Raw genomic sequence first — 24,638 nt, forward strand, 5'->3', positions numbered from 1 at the left:
GATACTGGCACTGTCAAACGGTTGGACCGGATCTAACTTTTGTATAATATTCCATAAAAACATTCTATGTTTCGGAGCTCTTTCCTTTTGTTCCACCCATCTTTTTCCTCACAAAGTAGCACTGCTTTATTAAGTCTGTGTTTCGATCTGTCCAGCTTTGATGTCTCACGAAGAGACACTAAATCAATAAAGAGGCCCGTTTGAAAATGTTGTATGGTCTCCAAAAAAGCATTGACCTTGGTATTTTCATGCCAAGACCATTCATAGGCAATTAACTTCTGTCTCATTTTAGGATTTATTCTATCAACTTTGTATCAACAAGACAAATTATTGTATCAACTTGTTTCTGTATCAAAGTGTTGCCATGACCTCAAAAAGCTACTAATTTATAGCCAACATGTTTCCATAATTGCTGAGGATATTTCTCAGGCACATGTATTACCAAATGAAGTTTGGGTTCACTGTTAAAACTCAAGACAGAATGGGGAAATACCCAGGTCTGTTGGGAGTTTAAACGCCCATATACTCATTCATTTGGACATGGAAGTGAACATGGGGCCGCTGACCCAAAGGAGTAGCGTGGGCTTGCATGTCTTGGATGCAAGTGATGTGATGGCTCATTTCTACTCTCAGTCAAAAGGTTTGTCACAGCTGGCCAGGATGTGCCTTTGTGTGGAAAGTGGCCATTGCTTATAAATGTCAGCAAATAATGATGCCTGTGAGAGAATCATGTAATATGATCATGTAATCCACTGAGGTCAGAAAACAGCATTAAAAAATCCTCACCACCCTTCCGATTACTGCTCAAATTCCATCGGAGTGCATTGCCCCATATCGTTAAAAAAGCAGGTGTTGAGTATTCCCATCAGCTGTCACGGAACGAACAGACTTCGAGATGTGTATAGTTGGAACAGAGTTTATTGCAAACGGAGACAGCCAGGAACACACAGGACAGACAACAGGGTGCAGACACCGAGATGCTGATATGAACACAGAGAGGCTGCGGGAGAATCCTCAACCACACAGTCACTACCCTCGGAGGGGCGCAGGCTCGTAGCTCTGCCGAGAACTGAGAAAGCTGGTGCTTTGAGCGCAGAAAGGAAATAAGCAGAGGCAACCTCTGAGCGAACTAAACTATACTTAAACGCCGTTGCGGCAAACAAAACACGAGTCACACTCGGCAAGGCACAAACGAAACAAGAACAAAGACTAATACAGAAACGGTAACTAAGGCTAAGAACAAAACAGATACAAACTCTGACAGGAGCGAACGTAATCCACATGAGAGTTCAGTCAAGGTTAATCCGTTGAAGTACTCCGGTGACTGAGCGTGGTGCTGGTGAGTGAGGCGAGTGAGTGGAACAGGTGTATGTGCTTGTGTGATTGGGGACCTGAATGCAGCTGATGAGCGTGCAGCTGGGAGAGTTAGTGAGCTGAAGGGGGCGTGGCCGGAGCGGAGCTCCGCAGGAACCTGACATTACCCCCCCTTTTACGGCTGGATTCCAGACGGCCCTTAACATCCAAAAATTTTTAAAATAAACTTCCCCACAGGGGTGGGTGAAGGGGTCAAGGGCAAGGCGGGCATTCCAGCCGGGGCCGAACCGGAGCGGAATGTCTGGTGGGCGGCCGAACAGGGACGTAGTGCATGGTGGACAGCCGATCAGGGGTGAAATGTCTGGTGGGCGGCCGGTTGGACGGCCAGCAAGAGGCCAAAGATCTGGCGGATGACTGGGAGCTCTGTCAGGAGCGAGGCGACCGCAACCAATCTCAACCCAGCCTCAGACGACGTCGACCGGGGATAAGGCCGAGGTTGCAGCACCTGTAGCTGGGGTAGTCGTGGTGGAAGCCTCCTTCGCTTCGCCCTTCGCAACGTCCTCAGCGCGAGCATCGTCGCTGTCGGAGGTGCCGTCCATACGAACCTTGACCCCCTCCGCGGTGTTATTCACGCCCGCTGCTGGATTAGCATCGGGAACGGATGCTGGGGGGTCCGGGTCGGCAGAGGGTGCTGCTGGTGCTTGAGCCAGAAGCGGCAACGGGACTAAGGGCACAGGAAGGTTGGGGACTGGAAGGGACCAGACGTCAAAGGGAACTGGGACAGGAACACCTGGGATACCTGGGATCAGGAAACTAGGGACGCCTGGGCCGGGGACACCTGTGATACCTGGGACCGGGACACCTGGGATACCTGGGACTAGGACACCTGGGACAGGGATGCCTGGGGCGCCTGGGACTGCAGGAACGGGAGTCCCTTGGACTGCAGGAATGGGGGTGCCTGGGACTGCAGGAACGGGGGTGCCTGGGACTACCGGGACTGGAACTACCGGGTCGGCGGCGACAGAGTCTGCCAGGTCGCCGGCGACTGCGTCTGCCGGGTCGGTGACGGCCGAGTCTGCAGGGTCGACGACGACCTGGCAGACTCTGTCGCCGCCGACCCGGTAGTTCCAGTCCCGGTAGTAGGCCGGGGCGGCAGGGTCTGCGGCAGCTGGGTCTGCTGGGTCCGCGCCGGATGGGTCTGCAGGGTCCGCGCCGGCTGGGGCTGCAGGGTCAGTGGCGGCTGGGGCTGCAGGGTCACCTGCGGCTGGGGCTGCAGGGTCAGCGAAGGCCGCTGGGTCACCAGCAGGATTAGTGACTGTGGAAGCTGTGGAAGCATCAGCAGAGGCAGCTGCTGGGACTGTATTTGTGGCCGGAAGGGCCACGGAAGCGTGAGGAGTAGCGGGAGCTGTAGTCGTGGCAGGAGGAGAGGACCTCTCGGTGGTCGTTCTCGGCGGAGACGGGACCGCAACGGTGGCTGCAGAGTGGACGGTGGCAGCGGGGAAGGCTGTGTGATCTGGGACGGAGACAGCGGTAGCCGCGCTGTCCGGGACAGAGACAACGGCCGCTGCGCCGTCCGGGAAAACGACAGCTGTCGCTGCGTTCTCCCCTAAGGCAGCGAATGCTGCAGGTTCAGCGGAGGCAAGGACTGCTGCGTGCTCAGCAAAAGCGGCGGATGCAGCAGGCCCCGTGGAGGTAGAGGCTCTGGCGGGCTTGGTTCCGGCTCGGCAGGGACCGCAGACGCAGCTGTGGGCTCAGCGTAGGCTGAGGCCGCGACGAGCTCAGCAGAGGCAGATACATCATCGGTCTCAGCAGAGGCAGCTGTGAGCTCCGCCGAGGCAGCGGTCATCTCAGCAGAGACTGAGGCAGCTGCAGTCTCAGCAGAGGCAGCTGCGGGCTCAACCGGGGCAGAGGCAGATGCCCAGCCTGGAGCAGGAGTGAGGCCCGTGGTTGTGGCAACAGGAGTTGCCAACACCGCAGCTGCAGCAGGAGCCTGGCGAGGGGCAGGCCTTGGTCCTGGGGTAAACCGGGGTGCTCTACGTCGAGCCCGATCTCTCCGACGTCGAGCCCGGCGAGGTGCAGGCTCTGAAGCTGGGGTAAGCCGGGGTGCTGGAACCGACCTCCGGCAAGATGCTGGCACTGGCACTGGTGTGGGAGAGGCTGGCAACGAAGAGGTAGGCGGTACTGGAGCATCACGAGCCATAGCGGTTGCTGTGGACACAGCGGAGGCCAGGAGCAGGAGCGCGGGTTGGGTCCATCTCTTCGTAGGCTGACCTCGCGAATAACCGATCCCCCAAGATGAAGTCCCCATCAATCCACTCACGGATATCCTCCTCCTCTTCGACATCATTCTCTTCCTCAGACTCATAGTAAGCATACAGTAACTCCTCACGAATGGTTCTATCCCAAACATCCTCATCTTCAGAGTCATAGCCATAGGGGTAGGCGGTGTATCCCTGGAAATATGCCTCACGGATAGTGTCCTCCTCCCCACCGACGATCTCAGGTAGGATCCCAACCTCATAGGTCCTGGGCGGAGTAGGAGTGGGAGCTGGGGTGGTCACCCTCAGCGGAGTAGGTGAGGGAACAGTGACCACCGTAGGAGGCGAATCTGCGTCGACAAGGTGCCGACGGAGCGCCTCCATGATCTGCTGGTGGAGTCCTAGGCGGGCCGCCTGGGTCGCTGGGTCTCCTGCAGGGCAACCAAACTTCGCCTGTAGATGTGCGAGGAAGGTGTCGAGCGTCTCAGTCACTGGCCCTCCCCACACAGCTGCTGCCCATAGTAGCGCCTGTCCCTGAAGGCGGAGGACGACGTAGGCCACACGGGATCTCTCGGTGGGATACTGCCGCGTCAGCCTCAACAGGGCGCTGGCACAGTCGAGGACAAAAACCCAACAGTCCTCACGTGCACCGGAAAAGGAAAAGGGAGAGGGGGCTGTGGCTGTGACTGTATCCACCTTCTCCTTACTTGGAGCAGAAAGCGGAGACCGAGCTGATGTGGGTCCGGAGTATGGGGTTGGTCGGACCGCCGTTCCAGCCCGAGGGCAGGATGCGGTGGCAGAACTGGCTGAATCCATCAGTCTCTTCGGTCTGGTATTCTGTCACGGAACGAACAATCTTCGAGATGTGTATAGTTGGAACAGAGTTTATTGCAAACGGAGACAGCCAGGAACACACAGGACAGACAACAGGGTGCAGACACCGAGATGCTGATATGAACACAGAGAGGCTGCGGGAGAATCCTCAACCACACAGTCACTACCCTCGGAGGGGCGCAGGCTCGTAGCTCTGCCGAGAACTGAGAAAGCTAGCGCTTTGAGCGCAGAAAGGAAATAAGCAGAGGCAACCTCTGACCGAACTAAACTATAACTTAAACGCCGTTGCGGCAAACAAAACACGAGTCACACTCGGCAAGGCACAAACGAAACAAGAACAAAGACTAATACAGAAACGGTAACTTAGGCTAAGAACGAAACAGATACAAACTCTGACAGGAGCGAACGTAATCCACATGAGAGTTCAGTCAAGGTTAATCCGTTGAAGTGCAATACCAGACACCGCGTGAAGGGAGAGTGAGGTATATGTAGGGGCTGTGACATGTGTGGGTGATTAGGAACCAGGTGAGTGTAAACGCGGTGCAGGTGAGTGAGGATACAGGTGTGAATGATCAGTACTCCGGTGACTGAGCGTGGTGCTAGTGAGTGAGGCGAGAGAGTGGAACAGGTGTATGTGCTTGTGTGATTGGGGACCTGAATGCAGCTGATGAGCGTGCAGCTGGGAGAGTTAGTGAGCTGAAGGGGGCGTGGCCGGAGCGGAGCTCCGCAGGAACCTGACATCAGCAGTCCATTCACACAGTATTGCCATTAAAGATGTATCTTTGAGTGCCAAAGTCAATGGATTCATTAATGTTTTTGACTTAGTGCTAAGGCTATATTATTTCTTTTTTAGACAATGTGTGTCTGTGTCTATGTGTGTGTGTGTCTGTGTGTGTGTGTGTGTGTGTGTGTGTGTGTGTGTGTGTGTGTGTGTGTGTGTGTGTGATAAGGCCTTCTTGAGGACTGTTCTATTTAGTTTTAATCACATGATTATGTCAGTTGGTATATTAAGGTAACGATAGAATAAAATAAAAATGAAAGTCTGCCTTTAGCCCCAAAAGTGTATTGATCTCCACTGTGTTTGTGTGACGTTTCAGGAAGCAATTTGAAAAATAACAACATTAACATATTTGTTTTACTCAGAGTGAGAAACTAACCAAAATTGGATCCATATTAGAAGAAAAGCCGCACAAAACCAAAGCAACCAACAGCAAAAACCAAGGCAACCGTCCTTGGTCAAAGTGCAAATATGACTGAAAATGAAAGCAGACTGTGGTGGCCCTGAGTGACCACGGCACTCTGTACTGTTGACACACTTCTGTGCCCATGGCTAACGAGCATGCCTGTGGGGGCAAGACACACAAGGCACAGACAGGGTCCTTTCACATGGATGGGAGTATGTAAACAAGAAAATAAAATGCTCAAGGATAAACATTAAATGTTTTCATGGTCTGAATAAAGTACACAAAAATTATCCTGACGTTGCTTTTCTAAGGAGCCTGTGGCAGAATGAGTGTGTTTTGTTGTAATTTCAACTTGCCTTTTTTAATTTTCAAATGTAACATCAGTTTGAATATTCGTCAAATGGAGCAAGCCATTGTTTTGACTAAATGCATTCTAAGGATTCAACAGCGGCTTGTCCTGACCTGTATAATAATATCTGTTTGTGGGACTGGAGACATGGCTACTTTTGGCTACAGGTTTGACTCTAACCTCACTGGTAAGCCCTAGTTACAGCCTCTCCTGAATGTACTGGGTGGCCTAGGTGTTTTCATTTGGGGCATAAATGCACACTTAAAAAGTCTTAGATTGGGTTCATTTGGAGCTGATCATTATCATGTGTCAAGACAAAAGTTTTTTTGTTTTCAGTCAATCTAGGTGAAACGAGCCATTGTCAGAAGAATGAATGTGCACAAGATATTATGTCTGACAGGCACTTGCTTTGTCGTCATCAAGCAAAACAACATGATGTTAAATCTCCCATTCACTAGTTGGGTAGTGGAATCAAACAAGTCAATCAGAGTTCAAGTCTGGTTCAGCTAATCATCTTATGTGTCACAGTGGAAAATTGGAGGGATTTTTGTGCGTGTCAGAATAGGCCCTGGCTACTGTTACCTGGAGGTAGGCTGACACTGTGGCAGAAACAAAACATGACTGAAATAGAAGATGACCTCATCTGGACAGTATCTCCACAACACTTTTGAGTGCAGGTGCTCAGTAGTTCCCCATCTGGTGAAGGAACACATTCGGTGTGTGGGCCCTCACCGTGGCAGATGTGCTCGAGCACAGCCGAGGTGCATTTTTTGTCAGCCAACCAAACCAGCATTCACAGAGCTCGCTGGTTAACTTCAACTGAAGCCGAAATGGTGGACCACCCTTGCAGCAGATCTCTCCCTGTAAACAGAGCATTTAAAACACATCCTGAGTGAGGCCGAAAACAAAACATGTACAATCTAATTAGTGCTCGCACAAAAAGGGGCTGGTTCTGCTTACTCACCTGCAAGCTGACAGAATTAGCAGCTTACGGTCCACAATGACTGAACCCAATCAACAGCGTTCTCTGGAACATTTTTAATGATGCTTATCTATATGACAATCTGGCAATGATGTAATCCTGACGTTCTCTTGCCTTCTGTGATTTCTCAAGACAAAACTAATCTAATTTCCATTACCCTTGATTCCCATCTAGAAATCGTATCGCTTTAACATGCCTATTTACCGAGATATTTGTTTTATAGTGTAATGACGTTAACCCCAAGAACATGACTGTGCTCTGCCAACTTACAGAAGTAGCACTGATTGATTTTCAGATGACTTTGGCACACCATCACATTTGTGTATTTGAGACGAACAGATTCACTGTGAGTCAGTGGTTGATTCATCGTTTAGTCTCATTTGCAGTTTGGTTACATATAAAGATTTTAAATTACACATTTGTATTATTATTTCTATTGGAAGGGGGTGTTATCTGTGTTTCTATTACTGTGCTGTATTTGTACATTTATAACCTCACTTCAAATGAAGCTTTGTGGTAGGGACTTCTGGCGTGTCTCTTAGGCTCATCCTCACTTTACTGTGGCCCCTAGAGCACAAACAGGTTAGCACATTCTGAAAAGCTAAACATTGTGTCATCCAGCTGAGATTTTCCAAAACGATCTATCTGTGAGTCATTAATCAGGATTATCCCAAAGCATGTCCAAAGCATAGACAGACAAGATCCCACCGGGTCGTGATGCAATAGTCACTGACTGATCCGTCCTTTTAAGGTCTTTTAAGTTCTGCGTGCTGGCTTTCATGTACCGGCAGACTGTCTACAGACTAGCTTGATGGTGTCAGCACTGTGCTTACTGCCAGGGTGCATCCTTTGTCTGTTTCTGTGTGCTGTAGGAGGCAGCACCATTAAAACAACTAGGCCCCTATCGCCGACAAGGAGCAGATTTTAGAAGAACATTCTGTCTCAAAAAACATATGGGCACGCTGAGGTGTGCTGCTCTTGACTTGTTATGACATTGAAGAGCCAAACTTCTGCGTTAAGTGACTTGTTGGATGTTAGCGTATGCATGACTTGCCACAATCAAATATTTATATTTTCTTTCCCAAAAAAGCATTCTACCATCACAAATTGTTTGTCTGTATGTTTTAGCATCTCCTTTGGTGCTGTTTCTGGATGCAATTCTGTAACCAGGATTTAAAAATGTTGTCCTTATAAGGCTGAGTATGTCACCGGCTGTTTCAGTGGAAGACCTCACAGATACCCGCTGGTTATTCTACATGAAGCCCAGTGAAGCCCTGAGCCTTTGGGCTACACAGACTCATGAACTTTAGTTCTACACCATAAGAGTCTACCTCAACCCAAAAGAGCATAAAGCGAAGCTAAAAGGTATTGATAAAAAAAGATATACCTGTATTATATACCTTTTGATTTGCATGGTTGTCATATAAAAGCCAGGTGACGGTGGGAAACCAGAGAGATTCCAGTATAGCCGTTAGCATGGTGCAGGTGGCCGGACATAGCGTCAGTGCTAACAGAAAACCCACCCATTAACCGCAGGCGGCACGACATGCAGACTCCTCTTGCTTCCCATTAACTCCTGATGTGGTCATCACTGGCAGGGGCACTTCTAACACTTTTACAGTTCCAAATAACACAACACAGTCCCAGTTAAATAGACGGATTTTCTTTTTCTAGTTCACTCTCGCAGTAACACAGCAGTGGTCCACGAAGTGTTGAAAGCTTCCCTCAAGGGGCTGCTTATGGTGTGCTCTGATGAATTAGCACCCTGTTCTCAACAATAATGGGTGATGGCAGAGGTTAAATATTGTGTTTGCACATTCCTGCAATACTTTTTGTTAAAGCCTTTGTGGTTTTAGCTCACTACTTGTTCCCCTTTTTGGGGGAGACCATGAACAAATTACGGCCATGCTCCATCATTATTGAACATTTTCAGTTTTCATTTTCTTTGGCTTTTATGAAGTTCCTTCTGTCGCTTGAAATGAAATTAACCAGTTAGTGCCCCCCATAAATCAGCACATTTCACTCTGATGAATTAGGTCTCACATTGACATGCGGCTCTCCCAGATGTTAAAAGCTGTTTCAGGCACCCTGTCCAGCTAAATCAAATGACTCATCAAAGTGCTAACATCATGTTTTTTGGAAAGCTATTGACGACTGTCATAGTATAACATCTTAGGAAGCTATAACAGCCTCCACCCTAAAGCAACAGTCATTCATCTCATTAAATACTTGCTTTCCATCGTTCACAGTGGACTTGCAGAAATAACTGTCTTTTGCGAAGCTTTTGACTTAAACCCATATTAGTTTCAAAGAAATTTTACAGAACATTTATGACCGTCATAGCACATTTTTGCCAGCCTCATCTATTAACAACAACTCATGTCTGCTATAGTCTCCAAAGTGCAAGTGTGGGATTTAAACACGTTAGTGCGTGTAACACTCTTGATGGGGTTCTGCTACATACAGTAGACTATGCAACAGGTTGTCATATCATGTACATCTACATCACTTGGACCAGTGGTCATGTTCCAGTGAATCCCTCAAACAAATTACGAACAAATGAAGCTGCTTTAGCCTTGCCCTCTCTCTGTTGAAGCTGCTTTAGCCTTGCCCTCTCTCTGTTGATATGCTTTTACCACCGTCCAAGAGAAGAGCATCTTGTTCCAGCATACCTCTGTGAGGAAAGGCCACTCTTGGGAGGGACTTCAAAGCTATTCGTTACCGATAAGAACAGATTTGAAGCTGCTTTAGCCTTGCCCTCTCTCTGTTGAAGCTGCTTTAGCCTTGCCCTCTCTCTGTTGATATGCTTTTACCACCGTCCAAGAGAAGAGCATCTTGTTCCAGCATACCTCTGTGAGGAAAGGCCACTCTTGGGAGGGACTTCAAAGCTATTCGTTACCGATAAGAGATGGAGCGTGGCATGGCTAGCCAACCACACCTTTGGGCATCCCTTTTGAATTAGACTCCAGATCTGTGGAGATGAGAAATACCAGAACCACTACGAGTAATAAAATATGTCTTTAAACCATCTGGGAATGCCCCAAAGGAATGCCATCTACCGTCTAAACAAGAGGAGTGTTTCATGTGTTTCAAGTAAATCTATGCAGAATTGGAATTACATAACAACTCTTTGGTTGTACAGCACTAAATGTCAGGGCGCACCCTCTGATCCTACTCTTCTAAAAGTCATTCATCACATCACACTCACATCTCTCACTGCCCTCCAAAAAAAGTGAGAACTAAAACAGCATCTGTAATGAGCTGAGAAATATTTCTGAGAGCCATAAAACACCTTTTACAAACTCATGCAATGCATGAGGGTATTTTAAGTTAGGTAGGCCAAAAAAAGTCCAGCCTACATATCTGGCCAAACTCTTTAGACAAGGTGCTAATGGCATACTGCATAGTAAGTTCTGTTCTTAAACGTACAGGCCTGTTAATGACCTCCAGCTTACAAAACATAGCCCCTTTCTGTACAAGCCTTTGAGACCTCCTGATAGCCTGATCAGTCTCAGTACTCCTCAGTCAAAAGACATACTAGCGTCTCATGTTTGCTTTCTTTAAAGCCATCAGGCACTGGTCCTTAATGTGACAGGGTCATGCCTCTGAATCTTGTTAAGCAAGTTTATGTCACTGTACACCAACCATGGAAATTGTATATTAGTTTACTTGATATTGAAGTTACAGTGCTCTATAGACAATTGTACTTCACTTAACTGTACTCTTTTTGTAGCACAGGCTAGATATTTTGGTAAGTATTAGTTCTGTTATACCTCAGGGAAATTCCAGCCTGATTGTGTGAGGCTGGATTCTTAGTTATTACTGTCATTGTCATGCTATGTGTTGGTTTTCACCACTGATAGTACTGAAATCATGATTTCAAGATCTATCAAAGGCTCTGGCTAGCTGTGAATGAAATACCTTGTTATACCATTAAAGACAGCCACCAGCCAGCTGAAATAAGCCAAAATGTGCTTCCTTTTTTGTGGGAAAAAAATATAAATGTCGACTCAGTTTTTTAATTTTCAGTAGTTTTATTGAAAAATGCCTCTTCGGTTTCAGAAATAAATAAGAAAAATAAGGCTGTGGAATTCACAATCTGCAGATTAAAACATAAAGCAGCAATACTATATCCATAGTCTTGCACACAGATGTCAACTGCATGAGATAATGATAAAACAACAACGACAACAACTATATTCAGATGAAAATAAAAAAAAAAAAAAAAAAAAAAAAAAAAAAAAACAAAGACAAAACAAATAAAAAAACTTACTAAATATACACCACAGACATGCAATTCCACCTTCGGTAAAATCTGCTGTGACTTGATATAATAAAACTGATAAATATTAAGTCTAAAATAACAAAAGGAAGTCATGTTTAACTGAAGTATGTAAAAGTGAGAAACAGCTCGGCTGATGCTGATGTGACTATGACTCCAGTGGCAGAGTATGAAGTATGACTGTGAAATTTGCAACATAACAATGTAGACAGTTATAATGAGGCATTAATGAGCTGTGATTATGACTGTATACACACAGTGTCGTGCCACTGTGCTGTTCTATACATTTGCTCTCAACCAATATGTTTTCAAATGCAGCCTTTTTTTTTTGTTAAATGCTACGGCTATCATCCAATGAATGAAGACATGACGCGGGTATGTTACAAGCAATGGTAGCACAAAGTGAATTGAGGAATTGAAGAAAAACAAAAACAAGATCACAGATCGAGAAAAAAGAATTTCCTTTGGTTTGCTCACCTTCCCTTGTGGTTTTATTTGTTTTCATGTGTGCACTGTACGTGAAGGTATGGACCAAATATGAGAAGAAGAGGGCAAGAGGCCCCTCGTGATGTCAAGTGTGCATATCCCTTCACAGTTACATGTCTGAGAGTGACTACAACAAACACATATTTATATATAATTTATACATATAGGAACTGAGTGGAGAACATCATCTGCTTCTCATGGTGCTATCGTCTTTGATCCCTTACTTGATAGAGACCTCTTTCGACGCTCGTTTTGTGAAACATCGTAATCCTCTTCTTCAGGTATGGGGACTACCTGTGGGTCTGCCTCGGGTCCTTGGAAAATATTTTTGGCCAGTTGAGCATGGCTGAGATTTCAGACTGTTTCGACATGCAGGTTCATCATTTTGTTTGGCTAACACTGGAGTTCTGTCTAAAGACTGACCCATAGCCTTGGCTTAGATGCAGGTCATGTGTTATCAGCTACTGACTTCAAAGGCACCGAAAAAGGAATTGTAAACATTTCAGTGCATTTGTGCATCTCAGCTGTACTGGAAGACTATGCTCTAACAGAGGGAAGGGGTCTAAGACTTAGAATTACAACACTTTTTTGTCATTCGTCTAGAACACATCCACAGAAAGAAATGAAGTTAGGAATTGTACCATCAGCCTACACGTGCATTCTGGGCTGCATTGCTAAATTTCACAACAGACAGATTTACAGCTAGTGCTTGACCAAAAACACTCCAAAAAAGTAAACTGTTAAAATTATCATTGTGCACAAACAGGTGATTTTTTTTTTAGGAAAAGGGAATGTTTAAAACCTCCAGGGTCACATGTACAAAAAGCATGTGCTTCATCTTGGCCCTGAGCAAATTGTATGGGTATATCACTTAAGGCACACAGTTACATTAAAAGAGAGAGGCATTCATGTTGGCATTCGGCAAGCAACAGGGTACAAGGCACAAGCTTACTACAGGTGTTATGTGAATGTGATTCATTTACAAGGCACAATTAGTTTATTTACAGGTACCACCTCGCAGTTAACAGGTTAAAAAAATGTTTCTCGTCTTGGCCACCATGTTAGTAAAAAATGTTTGTTGTTTTGCTTTGTGGTCATGCTCCTTCACCCGGCAGAAGTGGTTTGTCTGTTCGCCGATTGGCTTCAAGATGCAAACGGGCTACTACGTTGTTGCCATCACCGTTGCTTGTCTGTTTCTAGTAGTTGTGAATTGTTGTTAGTACCAGTCCACTTGTTATGCTCTGCTGTTTTTTTTTTGTTCTTTTTTGTGTTTTTAGTGGGTTCAATGTTCTTGAATCAGTTCGTTGGTTAGAAACAGGTGTCTCTCAGGATTTCAAAGTGAAAGCAGCACAGGTGATTTTAAAGGCTTATTATTGTGATCCTGAAACAGGCCAGAGATGACAAAAATGTTAGATGTCACCAATGTCACGAGTGCTTTTCCTTTTAGACATATACAGCCAAGAGGTCAAATATACATTGCTCCCCACATGCAAACTATGTGCAATTTAACTCTTGGTAGTTTGCCTCTATGCTATTGGTTATTAAAAAGACATTATTAACTACGTCCATGCATTGTTTGTGGCATGCAACCAATGTTAAGAGGGGGTCACTTAAACCAGCATGCTTCCTTCAGGTACACTTAAGAGGACGACGTACCTCGATATCCCTGCCCGTTGTACGGAATGCCCACACACTGAGAGGAGTCGCAGTAGCCAGAGGGGCCAGGTGGGCCTCTCACCCCGGAGTTGCCATTGCGGCCAGGGGTTCCACGAGTCCCGGAAGAGCCTGAAGGTCCGGGAGGTCCGGTTCTGGACTCACCTGGTGGTCCTGATGGAAAGATGTGCAACAGTGTTCAGAAGCGCGGCCCTCGTGGTGGGCTCCCAAACTTAGTTTTTGTTTTGGCAAGAGACAATATTTAGTATGATTAACAATGTAGGAAATATTGTAAAGTCTTTGATGCAAAGAGTTGGGAGCTTCACAGATGGGAGGCTGACATCATTGCCAGTTGGCATGTACACAGAGGGATTTATATACCATCACAGGTGTTGCAGGTTTTTCCTTCATATTTCATTTTTGACCTGCAACAGCTTGACCCGGCTGATTCATCTCTGTCAAGGTCAAAATTACAGAACTAAATTTGTGTGTAGACCCTGCTAGGTGTCTGCTAACACTACTGTGACAGGTCTTTACTCTGTGTAGACCCTCTGGTTCCTGCTAACACTACTGTGGCAGGTCTTAACTGTGATGGACTACTGTGTAGCCCTGGAGAAAGTGTTATTCTGAGAAAACTCTGTCAGAGGAACAGTTAATCAATCAGCCCTCGTGTCAGGAGCAAATAGACAGAGGTTTGTTCCATATGACTCTAAATACATCATATGTTCTTAACTATAAAGCTTTCTATCTGAGATCAAATCCAGGAATAAAAACTCCATGTGGTAGTAAAATTAATTGAGACTTAAGTTCTGAAGTCCTAGTTGTGGTCCCTTGATCTGCTGAATCCACTCTATATAGTATATAAGTATATATAGTATATTGGACTTTTCAGACTGGCTTGTCCTGCACATTGAGACAACCTGTTGTAGTTTGGCATGAAGGACTGTTTTGGAGTCTTAACTTACCAGGAGGTCCAGGTTGTCCCCTTTGTCCTCTCTGTCCAATTCCAGGGCTGCCTCTGTCTCCCTTCTCACCAGCTAGTCCTGTGCAGGCAAACACCCAACCACACATACACACACACACACACACACACACACAAACCACCCGTACAAAAGAAACAGGATTTAACCACTGGGACCACATTAGAATGCGCACGACGCACACAAACATGTTTCCAAAACCACAGGAAAGATCGCAAGGACTGATATATGGCTAGACAAAGGACAATTGAGAGCCTACTTCTGGTGGGATACCAACAGGATATTTTGGAAAAGCTTTGATTCAAAACAGGTTGAACCAAAGGAGTTGTTAGTTGTAAGATGAAGAAGCAAATCCAGTGACATGAAATTTTAACTGGTTGCCTAAAGCACTGACTACCATTGGGATGCAGAGAATCAAAGCAGCAGAATGGCTTGCATTACTCTGGAACTGTGGTAAACACACATACCACATCAAGATTAGAAAAAATATACACTTGGCAAGCTTCAGGAGTTCTCAGATAGCTCAAAGCATGCTCATCACGCCAGGCATGGCCCCCATGGGCCGGTCTGCCGCTGAGAACTGATAAAGCCGTGATCAGCGCAACATACTGCTGGATACTGAATCAGTGATCAGCGCAACATACTGCTGGATACTGAATCAGTGATCAGCGCAACATACTGCTGGATACTGAATCAGTGATCAGCGCAACATACTGCTGGATACTGAATCAGTGATCAGCGCAACATACTGCTGGATACTGAATCAGTGATCAGCGCAACATACTGCTGGATACTGAATCAGTGATCAGCGCAACATACGGCTGGATACTGAACCCCAAACTCTGCACCTCTGTTTTGGCCCCATACAGAAGCTCACTTGGCATGCAGCAGAGACAGGAGAGTTTTGAAGAGTGGGAAGGAAAAAAAGAAGATTGCGACGGGCACCTCTCTCTCCCTGATTTCCAGGTGATCCAGGATTTCCGGGGAAGCCGTTTCTGCCTATTCTTCCGGGCTCTCCACGAGGGCCTTGAGATCCAGGAGCTCCAGGCGGACCTGATGGTCCAGGACTGTTGCTACGTTGATTGCTGGGGATGTGGTTTATGAGATCACTGACGCGACTCATCTGACCTTGAAAACAATGAGGTAGAGGATGTTATTAGCACAACAAATTAGAACTCATAATAGTATCTCATCTTCATATATTGTGCTGCAATGCTGCAATGAATGTGTTGCTTTTTCTACATGAACGCCCACAATCCTTTTTAAAATGTTACATCAAGCACCACCTTGAAGTGATCTTTGCAGTTTACAATCAGGTTGAAAAGTAGTAAATCACTAATAAACCCATTGGTCCTCAAAATGTACTGCCTGCATATGTTTTTCATAACAAAATGAAAGTCATTCTTACTGTTCACTAGACTTTCACAGACTTGTCTGGCAATGGATCTCATCATGCTTTGGGAGGCAATATCCCCCTACAAATGAAGAAAGTAAAAAGTGTTAGTGAAGAGCAGAAAGCATGAAAGGTTCCTTCATTCACAGTTCATTTCTGACGCAAATTGAAAACATCACTCACTCTGTCGCCCTTGTCTCCCTTCACCCCTGTGGCTCCCTGCAACACAGCGGATTAGTAACAGAACACTCAGACATGTGCAACATTAAATGAGGCTTTGTCCTCCAGAACGTTAGCACACAACTGCAAACTCAGCCTGAGGACAGCAACTGTGTGATAGTGTGTTTAAGTCGATGTCCAGTTTTTTTTGTTGGCATAAGCTCATGGGGACACTTTTACCCCCGAATGACTTCATGGGCAGTAAGGCAAAACCTGTGCAGTTCACATATCCACCCAGGCTAATGACCTGCGTGCACTGATAATGCTGAGTTATAGCTAAGCACAGCATGGCTGAGCAAAGGCTGTCACGTGATTTCATTTCAACCAAGGAGGAGCACGTGACACCTGATATGGCCCATCTATCAGTGGAGGCAAGCCTGACACTACACTGGCTGCCCACTCCTACACTGGACTATGAAGAGAGGAGACTGACTGAGCCCAAAAACTATGGGAAGCCATTGTGTTCCGGGTTCGAGACAGACTGTACTCACAGGAGTGCCACTGTCACCAGGCTTTCCAGATTGTCCCGAGGGGCCGTTAACTCCAGGAGGTCCAGGAGGTCCCTAGAACCACAGAAACATTCAGCACCCCAAAAGAAAATATCAACACCAGAAACATTAGCGATAGCTCTAGCTTTGGTATAATAAATAATAACAATAACACACCATTGGTCCTGGGGGACCTCTTGGTCCGGCTGATCCTTCCTTCCCTAAGGGTCCCTATGTACAACAACAGCAGAGAATGAGTAGAGGTGATGGTGGATGCATTCACATGTACAGTGCATTTATGTATCTGATAGGGTATAGCAATTCAGCTCACTCTTGGCCCAGCCGGTCCAATAGGCCCGATCCCACCAGCAGACCCAGGTGGGCCCTGTGAAACAAGGAGAAGGGAAAAAAAAAGACCCAATTTAGTACCAGAGTTTCCTAACAACCCACATCAGCACAGGTCACCAACCATTTGACCAACCACAAAGGCGACCCCTTGTACATGTCAAACAGTAAATCTCCTTTTCAACTCTCATTTACTCCAAAAAACCCTCACTCACGTCACGTTTTTATAGTCAATCCTCCTGCAGCTTTGATGCTTGGGCATAAGATTTACAGGGAACATAATATATTCCAGATCCGTTTTATTGGCTTTTATAAACCTGGGCTGCTCACTCTGCAAGTCATTAAATGGATGTTGCTATGACATCTGCTCCTGAGTCGTCACCTGCAAGTACTACCCCATACTTATTCGGATGTTGGCTTCACTACACATCAAACTTCAGAACATTTATTAATCCACACATCCAGCCTGGCCATGAATGATATATAAATTGAGCAACTGCAATGTAAGCACTAAACTTGTTCAGCAGGGATGTTTTACAAATACCAACAGCTGCAATAGTTGTGAACTATAGTTGTACTGTATACAACATAGTTGTACATAGTTAAATGAGATGTAGAAATTAATAGTAATTGTTCAGAGGATTAATATGCAAGCTTCCTTCAGTACATTCAATCAAACTGTTCTAAAGATTAAAGATTACAAAATTGAGCACAATTAATATTCTTCTATAAAATACAACTCACATGACTTAATAGAACTCCTTGTGCCAACTCCTTGTGCCAAGCCTTTGTGCCCTATACTGTAACATGAGCGCTGGCTTATCTGATCCCTCTCATTTTGACCGGAGTGCAGGAGATGCACCAAGTCAAAGGAGATAAAATAATCTGTTACGTTACCAAATCATTAAAGTGCATTAAAGTGATTTGTTTTAGACTTAGCTTATCTGCAGTTCAGTAGAGATTAGATCTAATTTCATGATCTTGGCCCGATGTTGGTCTCTGACTCCTTTTTAATTCCTGTTTTCTTGAAAATGTTACTCGAGGCTTGCCATGTGCCTCAGACCGGCAGCAGCAGCAGCAGCTCCACTACTCTACGGATAATACCCAGTTTCCTGTTCAAAACCACACACCGCACTCCCAGCCAACTCACTTTATGCCCAGGTAGTCCAGAGTCACCAGAATCTCCTTTTGGTCCAGGCCGGCCCTGGAGTAAAACAAACCAGAACCAACATTTTTGTTACACATTCATCAACTGTCAGTGAAGCATTCAGCTCATTTTTTGGAAGGTCATGAGTATGTAATGATATGCATGTCTTGTTCAATTTCACAGTTTTTATAGATGCACATGATTTCTCCCGTGTCAAAAACATACTGTAATCTATACGGTGAGGCCTATGCACATGCTGTGGGCACGAGGCCCTAACCTCTCCTAGTGCAGAGCCATATGTCTAAAACCAAACATGACCAACCAAAACAAAAAAGCGATATTTTGAGTACTGTGTTTTTAAGGTGTTCTAAATTATTCTGCCGCTTCTTGCAGTCTCTGCCATTCAGCATTCACCCGCACTGTGTACTGTAAGCAGTTTCTTTTATGAGGAGGAAACTGCGGCAGATTTATATAGACACATAAAGATTAGGTGGTCTGAGGGGTTTGAGATATCAAATGTACGTTTCCCAGACAGGGTGGAATGTAGACTGCAAAGCTCACTGCCACAGTGGCCTCCACTCTCAGCATAACAAACAACCAGATCCTGATCCTCACTTTGAGGTGCTGCGAGGAGGAGGGGAAATTTATGGGAAGTTACTGAAAGCTGGCGACACTCTGAGACAGTGACTGGAGATGGGGGAGGTTTAAGAGAGAATGTGGGGGGGGTGCACAAACTCACAGCTTCGCCAGGAATCGACATTCCACTAGGTCCTTGAGGGCCTGGAAGACCCATGGGCCCAGTCGCTCCCATTTCTCCAGGTGGACCCATTGGACCCTGTTGATACACCAGAGGAAGCATTTGATTTAAGATGGAGATCCACTGTAAATCAGCAGAAGGCAAGTCTACATGATTAAGTTGTGTCTGGATGGCTGTGCCACATTTGTCTCCTGAAGCCTTCATCCTGAACCAAGCCTCTAATCCACAGCCATAGTCTGTCCGTCTTCATAAAAATGGATTGAAAAGGAAAATAATAGAATCGCAGTAGCTATGATACTAACCGCAGGGCCATTCTCTCCTCTCTCTCCCCTTGGACCTTTGCTTCCTGGGGCACCCTGCAAAAGGAAGTACCGTTAATCAGAAAGATTTGACAAAGAAATATGAACTGAGGGTGACCCACCCCCTGCAGTAGCATAAGCTGCTAGCAATGGCCGCTGAGTCTCCTCAGGGCCTGTCAGACTCATGTCAGGCCCTTCCGACCATACATTTCAGGGGTTGGTTTTGGAGATGATATATCTTGTGATGGTCTTACCACAGGCCCTTGAGTTCCCTGAAGTCCTGTGCTCTCAGTGGTGCAAGTGCAGGCGTTGGGGAGAGCTGGGCACTTGGCCTCATCTCGCTAAGTAAGAGGAAAGAGACAGAACGCAGAGAGGACACAGATTAGTTCAGATCAAAGAGATCTATGTCCTATGCCTTACAGACAGATAAGACGAACCAGAGCCATAAGAGGAGTCCCTGGAGGCTCTAGTTTCTTTGGTAATCCTTTCAGACATCACTACTTCAACATTAGAGGTGCGTGTGTGTGGTAGCCATTAGTGGAATTCCTTATTCATATCTCTATCCAACAAGGGGGTAGACCAGGGGGTCAGCGGCCTCTCACAGCGAGAGCCAGTACAGTACATTAGGAGCACACAATAAAACGTGTAAAGAGATGAGCTGTTGCCAGCCCTCTGACAGTCGGGCTTTGTTCTCGGTGTGTGCTAATGTGTCCTCTGAATCCAGTTTTGTGGTATGAGAGAGAAAGGGGCTCTATCCTCCTCTGGGTGCTGCCGGCTTTGGCAAACAGTTGAAACTTCAAATCAATGACACCCGTCCTTTGACAAGGCCAATAGGATGCTGAAGCTGGGTCTTTGTCTTCCAAATGGCCATAAGCTAACACAGCTCCTAAAACGGAGGTTCTCGACCCTTAGCTAAGGATATCAGTCTCACTGGAGTAAGTTCACTTTTATGTAACTCCATTTTACGACTGTGAGAATGTCATGAAACCACAATATCACTTTGAATTTCACAATAACTCTACTTCTAGCTGAAGTAAAGAGCAAAGAAGACCAAAGAAAGCCCACAAAAGAACATACAGAACTAATCATATAGCTGTTGTTGTGGTCTGCCCATTGTTCTACATCTATAGTAGAAGGAGGAGTAGCCTTAGGAGCTATCTGCCTTTGTAGACCAACATACATCTGCAACATATGGGAGAGAACACACAGTGACACTGTGATTCACACTTGCATGTGTAAGCATGTATATATATATATATATATATATATATATATATATATATACACGTATATATATGCAGAGACACATGGGTGCATGCCCCCCACCACACACACACACACACACACACACACACACACAGACACACACACACAAACAGAGAGAGAGAGAGAGAGAGAGAGGTGAAGGCTAAATGGCAACAGCAGTGTCAGTGTCCTAGTGTTTGCCCTGCCCACACTTAAGGTGTCCGTTCAGGAGGGTCTTACCATGGATGGAAGGTCACAACATCTGTCTCTGCTTGTCCAACCGAGGCTGCAGATAATGTCAAACATCTGGAGCTGGAACTGTGCAACAAAACGAAAACAAATGTTACATATGTCTGTGGTATAGGCTGTGCATTTTGAAACAGTACACAGCCAAAGGACAAAGCACTGTATCTGCTATGGCTAGCTCACTGGCACCTCCACAGTACTTCACAACATTCTAACATACAGAACAGAATGTTTTCTGGCATTTTAATGGGTTCATCTTAGGCACTGTCAACATGTAATCATCACTACAACATACATTAGTATAAATAACATTGAGAAATGTAAACAAACACAAACCCTGATCTATAAGTAGAACGCTAGTGTTGGAGTGGTCATCTTATTTTAACTGCAGGTGCATCTTTCTGACCAGTTTAACTTTTCCCCCCTGTTATTAAAGTATAGCCCCAAATAGAACTTACGGTTGCTGATTCTCCTTTCTGGCCAATGGACTTGGACATTTTGCCAAGCACTTGATAGCCATCTGCAGATGTGTTTCCAGCTTCCTTAATCTCTTTCTCAGCCACCTCCTGGCAGTCGACGTTTAACTTGACACTCTTGGAGGAGACCAGAATGTGAAGCTGGAAAGAGTGGAATTCGAGCAGTTACGCATGGTCTGATTCTGAAGCACATACTGTTCAAAAAAGAGCTGTGTGTCTGCCCCATTTCCTGTTTTCTGCAAGTCATTAGGCTAAGTAGATAGTTTCCCAATGCCTACTAATACAATGGCTTATCATGCTCAAAAGCGTCCACAAAGAAACTGCTCTTAAAAAAGGATAAGAATATAAAAGTAGTGTCTGAACATTCATAAACCAGATATATCTGTTGATAATGAAAACAAAAATTGAATTTGGGGAGAAGGGATCAGGACATCAAAACCCTCTTGAAAAGTGAATCTTCTCATCAGCATTTCCACCCAAGAAATGACTCAAGCTAGCATTTCATGACAGACTGCCCGCATGTCATTAGCAAGTTAGTGCTGGCAGTGAGAGTGCGTAGGAAAGCCCTGTGTCAGCGGCTTTCATGAGGATCCTACTGTACTCCCAGAGCACATGTCTTAACCACCATTTTGAAAGTGCAGCTTCTGCTTCCATTTACATAAGTTGCTAGTCATGCTTTTTCCATATTTGTTAGCGGTGGGAGTTGTGCTGCTGTGTGGTGGTGAACAAGGAAAAGTCTCTTTTGCTCCTCGGAATCAGTGTACATACGGTAGGATGGTATTTCCTGGTCGGCATGGTTACACCACATTTTGTGACGATGATGTTCTGTGGTGTTCCATAAGAGGTACTGTTACTCACTGACTCTTGTCCATTTGCCTTCAAAGCCACTTATTGTCAAGAGTTCAACAGCAACACAAGTATTACATTCTTCCATGGCAAGCTAATGCTACTGCACAAAGCTACTTGAGTAGTCTGAAAAATCTTGGCAGATGCACACAACCCTGTGGTCAACATCCTTAGATCGCACTACTGGGTTTCAGTGTTTCAGCCGACCACTATTGGAGGAAACTCAAACCTTCGGGAGTCTGGATTAACTACAAAACATGACATGTTCCTTCCAAGCTAAAAGATGTGCTCAGCTAATTTTTCAAGGTTAAGTAGGGTGAGGGCAAGCTGTATTGACTGTTAACGTATTAATTCGATATTCTGGATAATCTTGCAGGACATAAAACTGCTCAAGAGCTCACTCCCGGCTGGAATGAAAACCATAAAAGGAAACATCTCTTAAATGCAGATTCATTTATTAACCTCTTTGAATAAACCCTGACACAACATGCAATAAATCATATGGCAACAATACTCTGCATGAAAACAAACCTAAATCCAATAAAAAACAACCTAACTAAAAGAGGCAGCAATACAAATCTTTAACACTGATGTGCTAGTCCACTAGAATGCTCTATGCCTTTCAACAGGAGGAGATTTGTGCATATATCTGCATATTCTGAAATAGTCACCCCTCTTTTTCTCTTTCTCCACCCAAAACCTAGTTTGGATTCCCCTGTGCACAGATGGTGAGCTCGCAGATGTTAAGGGTTTCCCCTGACCTCGAGCCAGTAGGACAGACTTCAAGCCCCATGCCAAACCTCTGCCACTGTCCTCCGTGCATCGGACTCCTTACGTCCACTCCGAGTGTGCTGTCATGCTTTTTACCGTCAGTGAGTACCACCTGTATGTTCTAGAACTATCCGTCCACATGGGTGTTCCCAGCTCTCTCTTCCTGTCAACATTCTTCCATGCAGACCTGTCAAGTTTCATTCTTTTATTGTTCTTGGCAGGCACACAAGGCCCTTCCACAGTCTAGCCTATATCTTGCTTAGTCGGAAATCACAGGTTCAGGCAGACCAAACAATTACCTTAACAATTCATGAACACACACACCCACTTTCTACTTAATTTGAAGTTTAATTAAAGATTTAATTGACAAATACCAATGTGGTGACTTCAATGAAGACAGTGTTGGAATTGAACTTTCTACTTCTCTTGATGCACTGTCAAATCAAACCCAGTCTCCCCACTGAACCCCTACAGGCTGGTGAATTGATGAGCCTTTAATAGCAGCTTCACAAACTGCCTCTGTAGAGGCCATCTAAGAGAAGTCACCACCGCATGTTAGGATTAGACAGACCTCTCAGAGAATGGCAGGACCCTTTTTTGATTGTTATTTCAGCGTCAAAAAGCCACAAGAGAGTCTAAGTTATTTGAAACATTTCCACCATGTCTGCACAGAGAGGGATGAGTGTCTGCGCTGTCTCATCACGACTAAGATGAGTGAAAGGCCTCAGGAGCTTTTTCCGACTGGAGCAGAGCACACGTACTCGCTAAATCAGACGCTTCTGCTCTTTCCTCAGAGCAAACCCCAGTCGATCAAATGCGCACCAACCACACCACACACTCTTACACACCGTGTGCCAGAAAAGACTACGAAAAAGAAACCTTAAACACATCCATCAAATTAGGGAGTGAGCATTAGCATTCATGCTAGACAGCCTAAATCATGTTTGTTTATTCAGACCAAACTGGCAGGAGTGAGTGGTTTCCATAAAATCCAGTGAATAATAATAATAGGATGCTGCCAACACTAGCACTAACAGACATTTACCTCCTCAAAGACACATTTACGTGAGGGCATTATTTTTCCAGTGGTAAAGAAAACTTCTACCTTCTATAAAAAGCTAAAAAGAAAAAAAAAACCTCCAAGACTTTTTTTTCAACATTTTGTGCTAACAAAAAATGACATTTGAAAAAGGCTTGTGCTACTGTGTCCCTCCATTCTCACTTGATCTTGACTGGACTAGAATCCTTCACCGCAACTGTGCTTTCACTAGAGAGAGTTGTTAACACTACTTGCATCCTGTGAAGCACTGAGGTCCTGCTCTGGAGGTGACATGGCTAAGTGGTGGTGCTTGGCCTGGAGGAGTTGGGGGGGGGGGGGGGGAGTGGGTTGTCTCCTGAGTGGGGTGAACCTGGCTGTGAGAAGCCTGCTCCGAGCCGGGAGCTGAGCTAGAGAGATACAGCGTCTACATAAACGCTGGGAGGTAAACCACAGAAAGTGATCTACCGCACCCCTTGAGCTAACCACAAGTATTCCCCCTGTGGTCAACTACCACAAGCAGCGGACGCAAGCCAGGCTTAAAGCCAGGGGGTGACACACAGTCACAGAGCCAGGAGAGAGAGAGAGACAGAAAGACGGAGAGAGAGAGGTGAGTGACTGGGGGAAGTGAGAAAGGGAGTGAAAGGGAGAGAAAAAAGGACTTACCCACCCCCCCCCCCCCCCCCCCCCCCCCCCCGGTCTGGCATTCCTCTGCTTCTCTGATGTAATTGTTTAATAGCTAAAGCAGTGACCCAACATTTTCCAGCCTTCCGCGCCAGCAGCAACTGCCGCTCTTTTTTAATGGCCTTCCCTAAAAGGACTTATGGATTCTTGTGAAAGAGTGCGATGAAAGTCCTACACATAGCCTCATGTAAATGATTGTGTCCCATAGCCTTGTTCTGTCTCCTATTGTTTTGTTTTTTTACTGCTTTTCACTTCCATCTTCACCTTGATTAAATGATGGGGCCCTTTAGCACACCTCGTAAAGATTCACAGCATGACGTCCATTATACTTGCTCTTTTTGGCATTGATTTATGAAAGCCTCAT

The 24,638-nt window shown here is 45.6% G+C and overlaps 1 protein-coding gene across 6 annotated transcripts in view; it reads right to left on the reverse strand.

The window, feature by feature from the left end:
• Positions 1–10,935: 10,935 nt before the first annotated feature.
• col12a1b (collagen, type XII, alpha 1b) overlaps positions 10,936–24,638 on the reverse strand; it is a 70,678-nt gene continuing 56,975 nt past the window's right edge. For 5 of the 6 annotated variants that reach the window (XM_031581585.1, XM_031581584.1, XM_031581587.1 and 2 more), the window contains 15 exons: positions 20,920–21,078; positions 20,456–20,533; positions 19,225–19,311; positions 18,974–19,027; positions 18,654–18,749; positions 17,918–17,971; positions 16,754–16,807; positions 16,600–16,653; positions 16,426–16,497; positions 15,899–15,934; positions 15,731–15,797; positions 15,268–15,450; positions 14,308–14,385; positions 13,346–13,516; positions 10,936–12,003 (listed from right to left, as the gene is read on the reverse strand). In XM_031581585.1, the coding sequence (XP_031437445.1) occupies positions 11,885–12,003; positions 13,346–13,516; positions 14,308–14,385; positions 15,268–15,450; positions 15,731–15,797; positions 15,899–15,934; positions 16,426–16,497; positions 16,600–16,653; positions 16,754–16,807; positions 17,918–17,971; positions 18,654–18,749; positions 18,974–19,027; positions 19,225–19,311; positions 20,456–20,533; positions 20,920–21,078 (1,362 nt within the window). In that variant the 3' untranslated portion in view covers positions 10,936–11,884. Of the gene's footprint in view, positions 13,071–13,345; positions 13,517–14,307; positions 14,386–15,267; positions 15,451–15,730; positions 15,798–15,898; positions 15,935–16,425; positions 16,498–16,599; positions 16,654–16,753; positions 16,808–17,917; positions 17,972–18,653; positions 18,750–18,973; positions 19,028–19,224; positions 19,312–20,455; positions 20,534–20,919; positions 21,079–24,638 lie in introns of all 6 variants that reach the window. The other variant, XM_031581586.2, reaches the window with a different exon arrangement.

Source organism: Clupea harengus, chromosome 15 (genome assembly GCF_900700415.2).
Source record: "Clupea harengus chromosome 15, Ch_v2.0.2, whole genome shotgun sequence".
Taxonomy (NCBI): Eukaryota; Metazoa; Chordata; class Actinopteri; order Clupeiformes; family Clupeidae; genus Clupea; species Clupea harengus.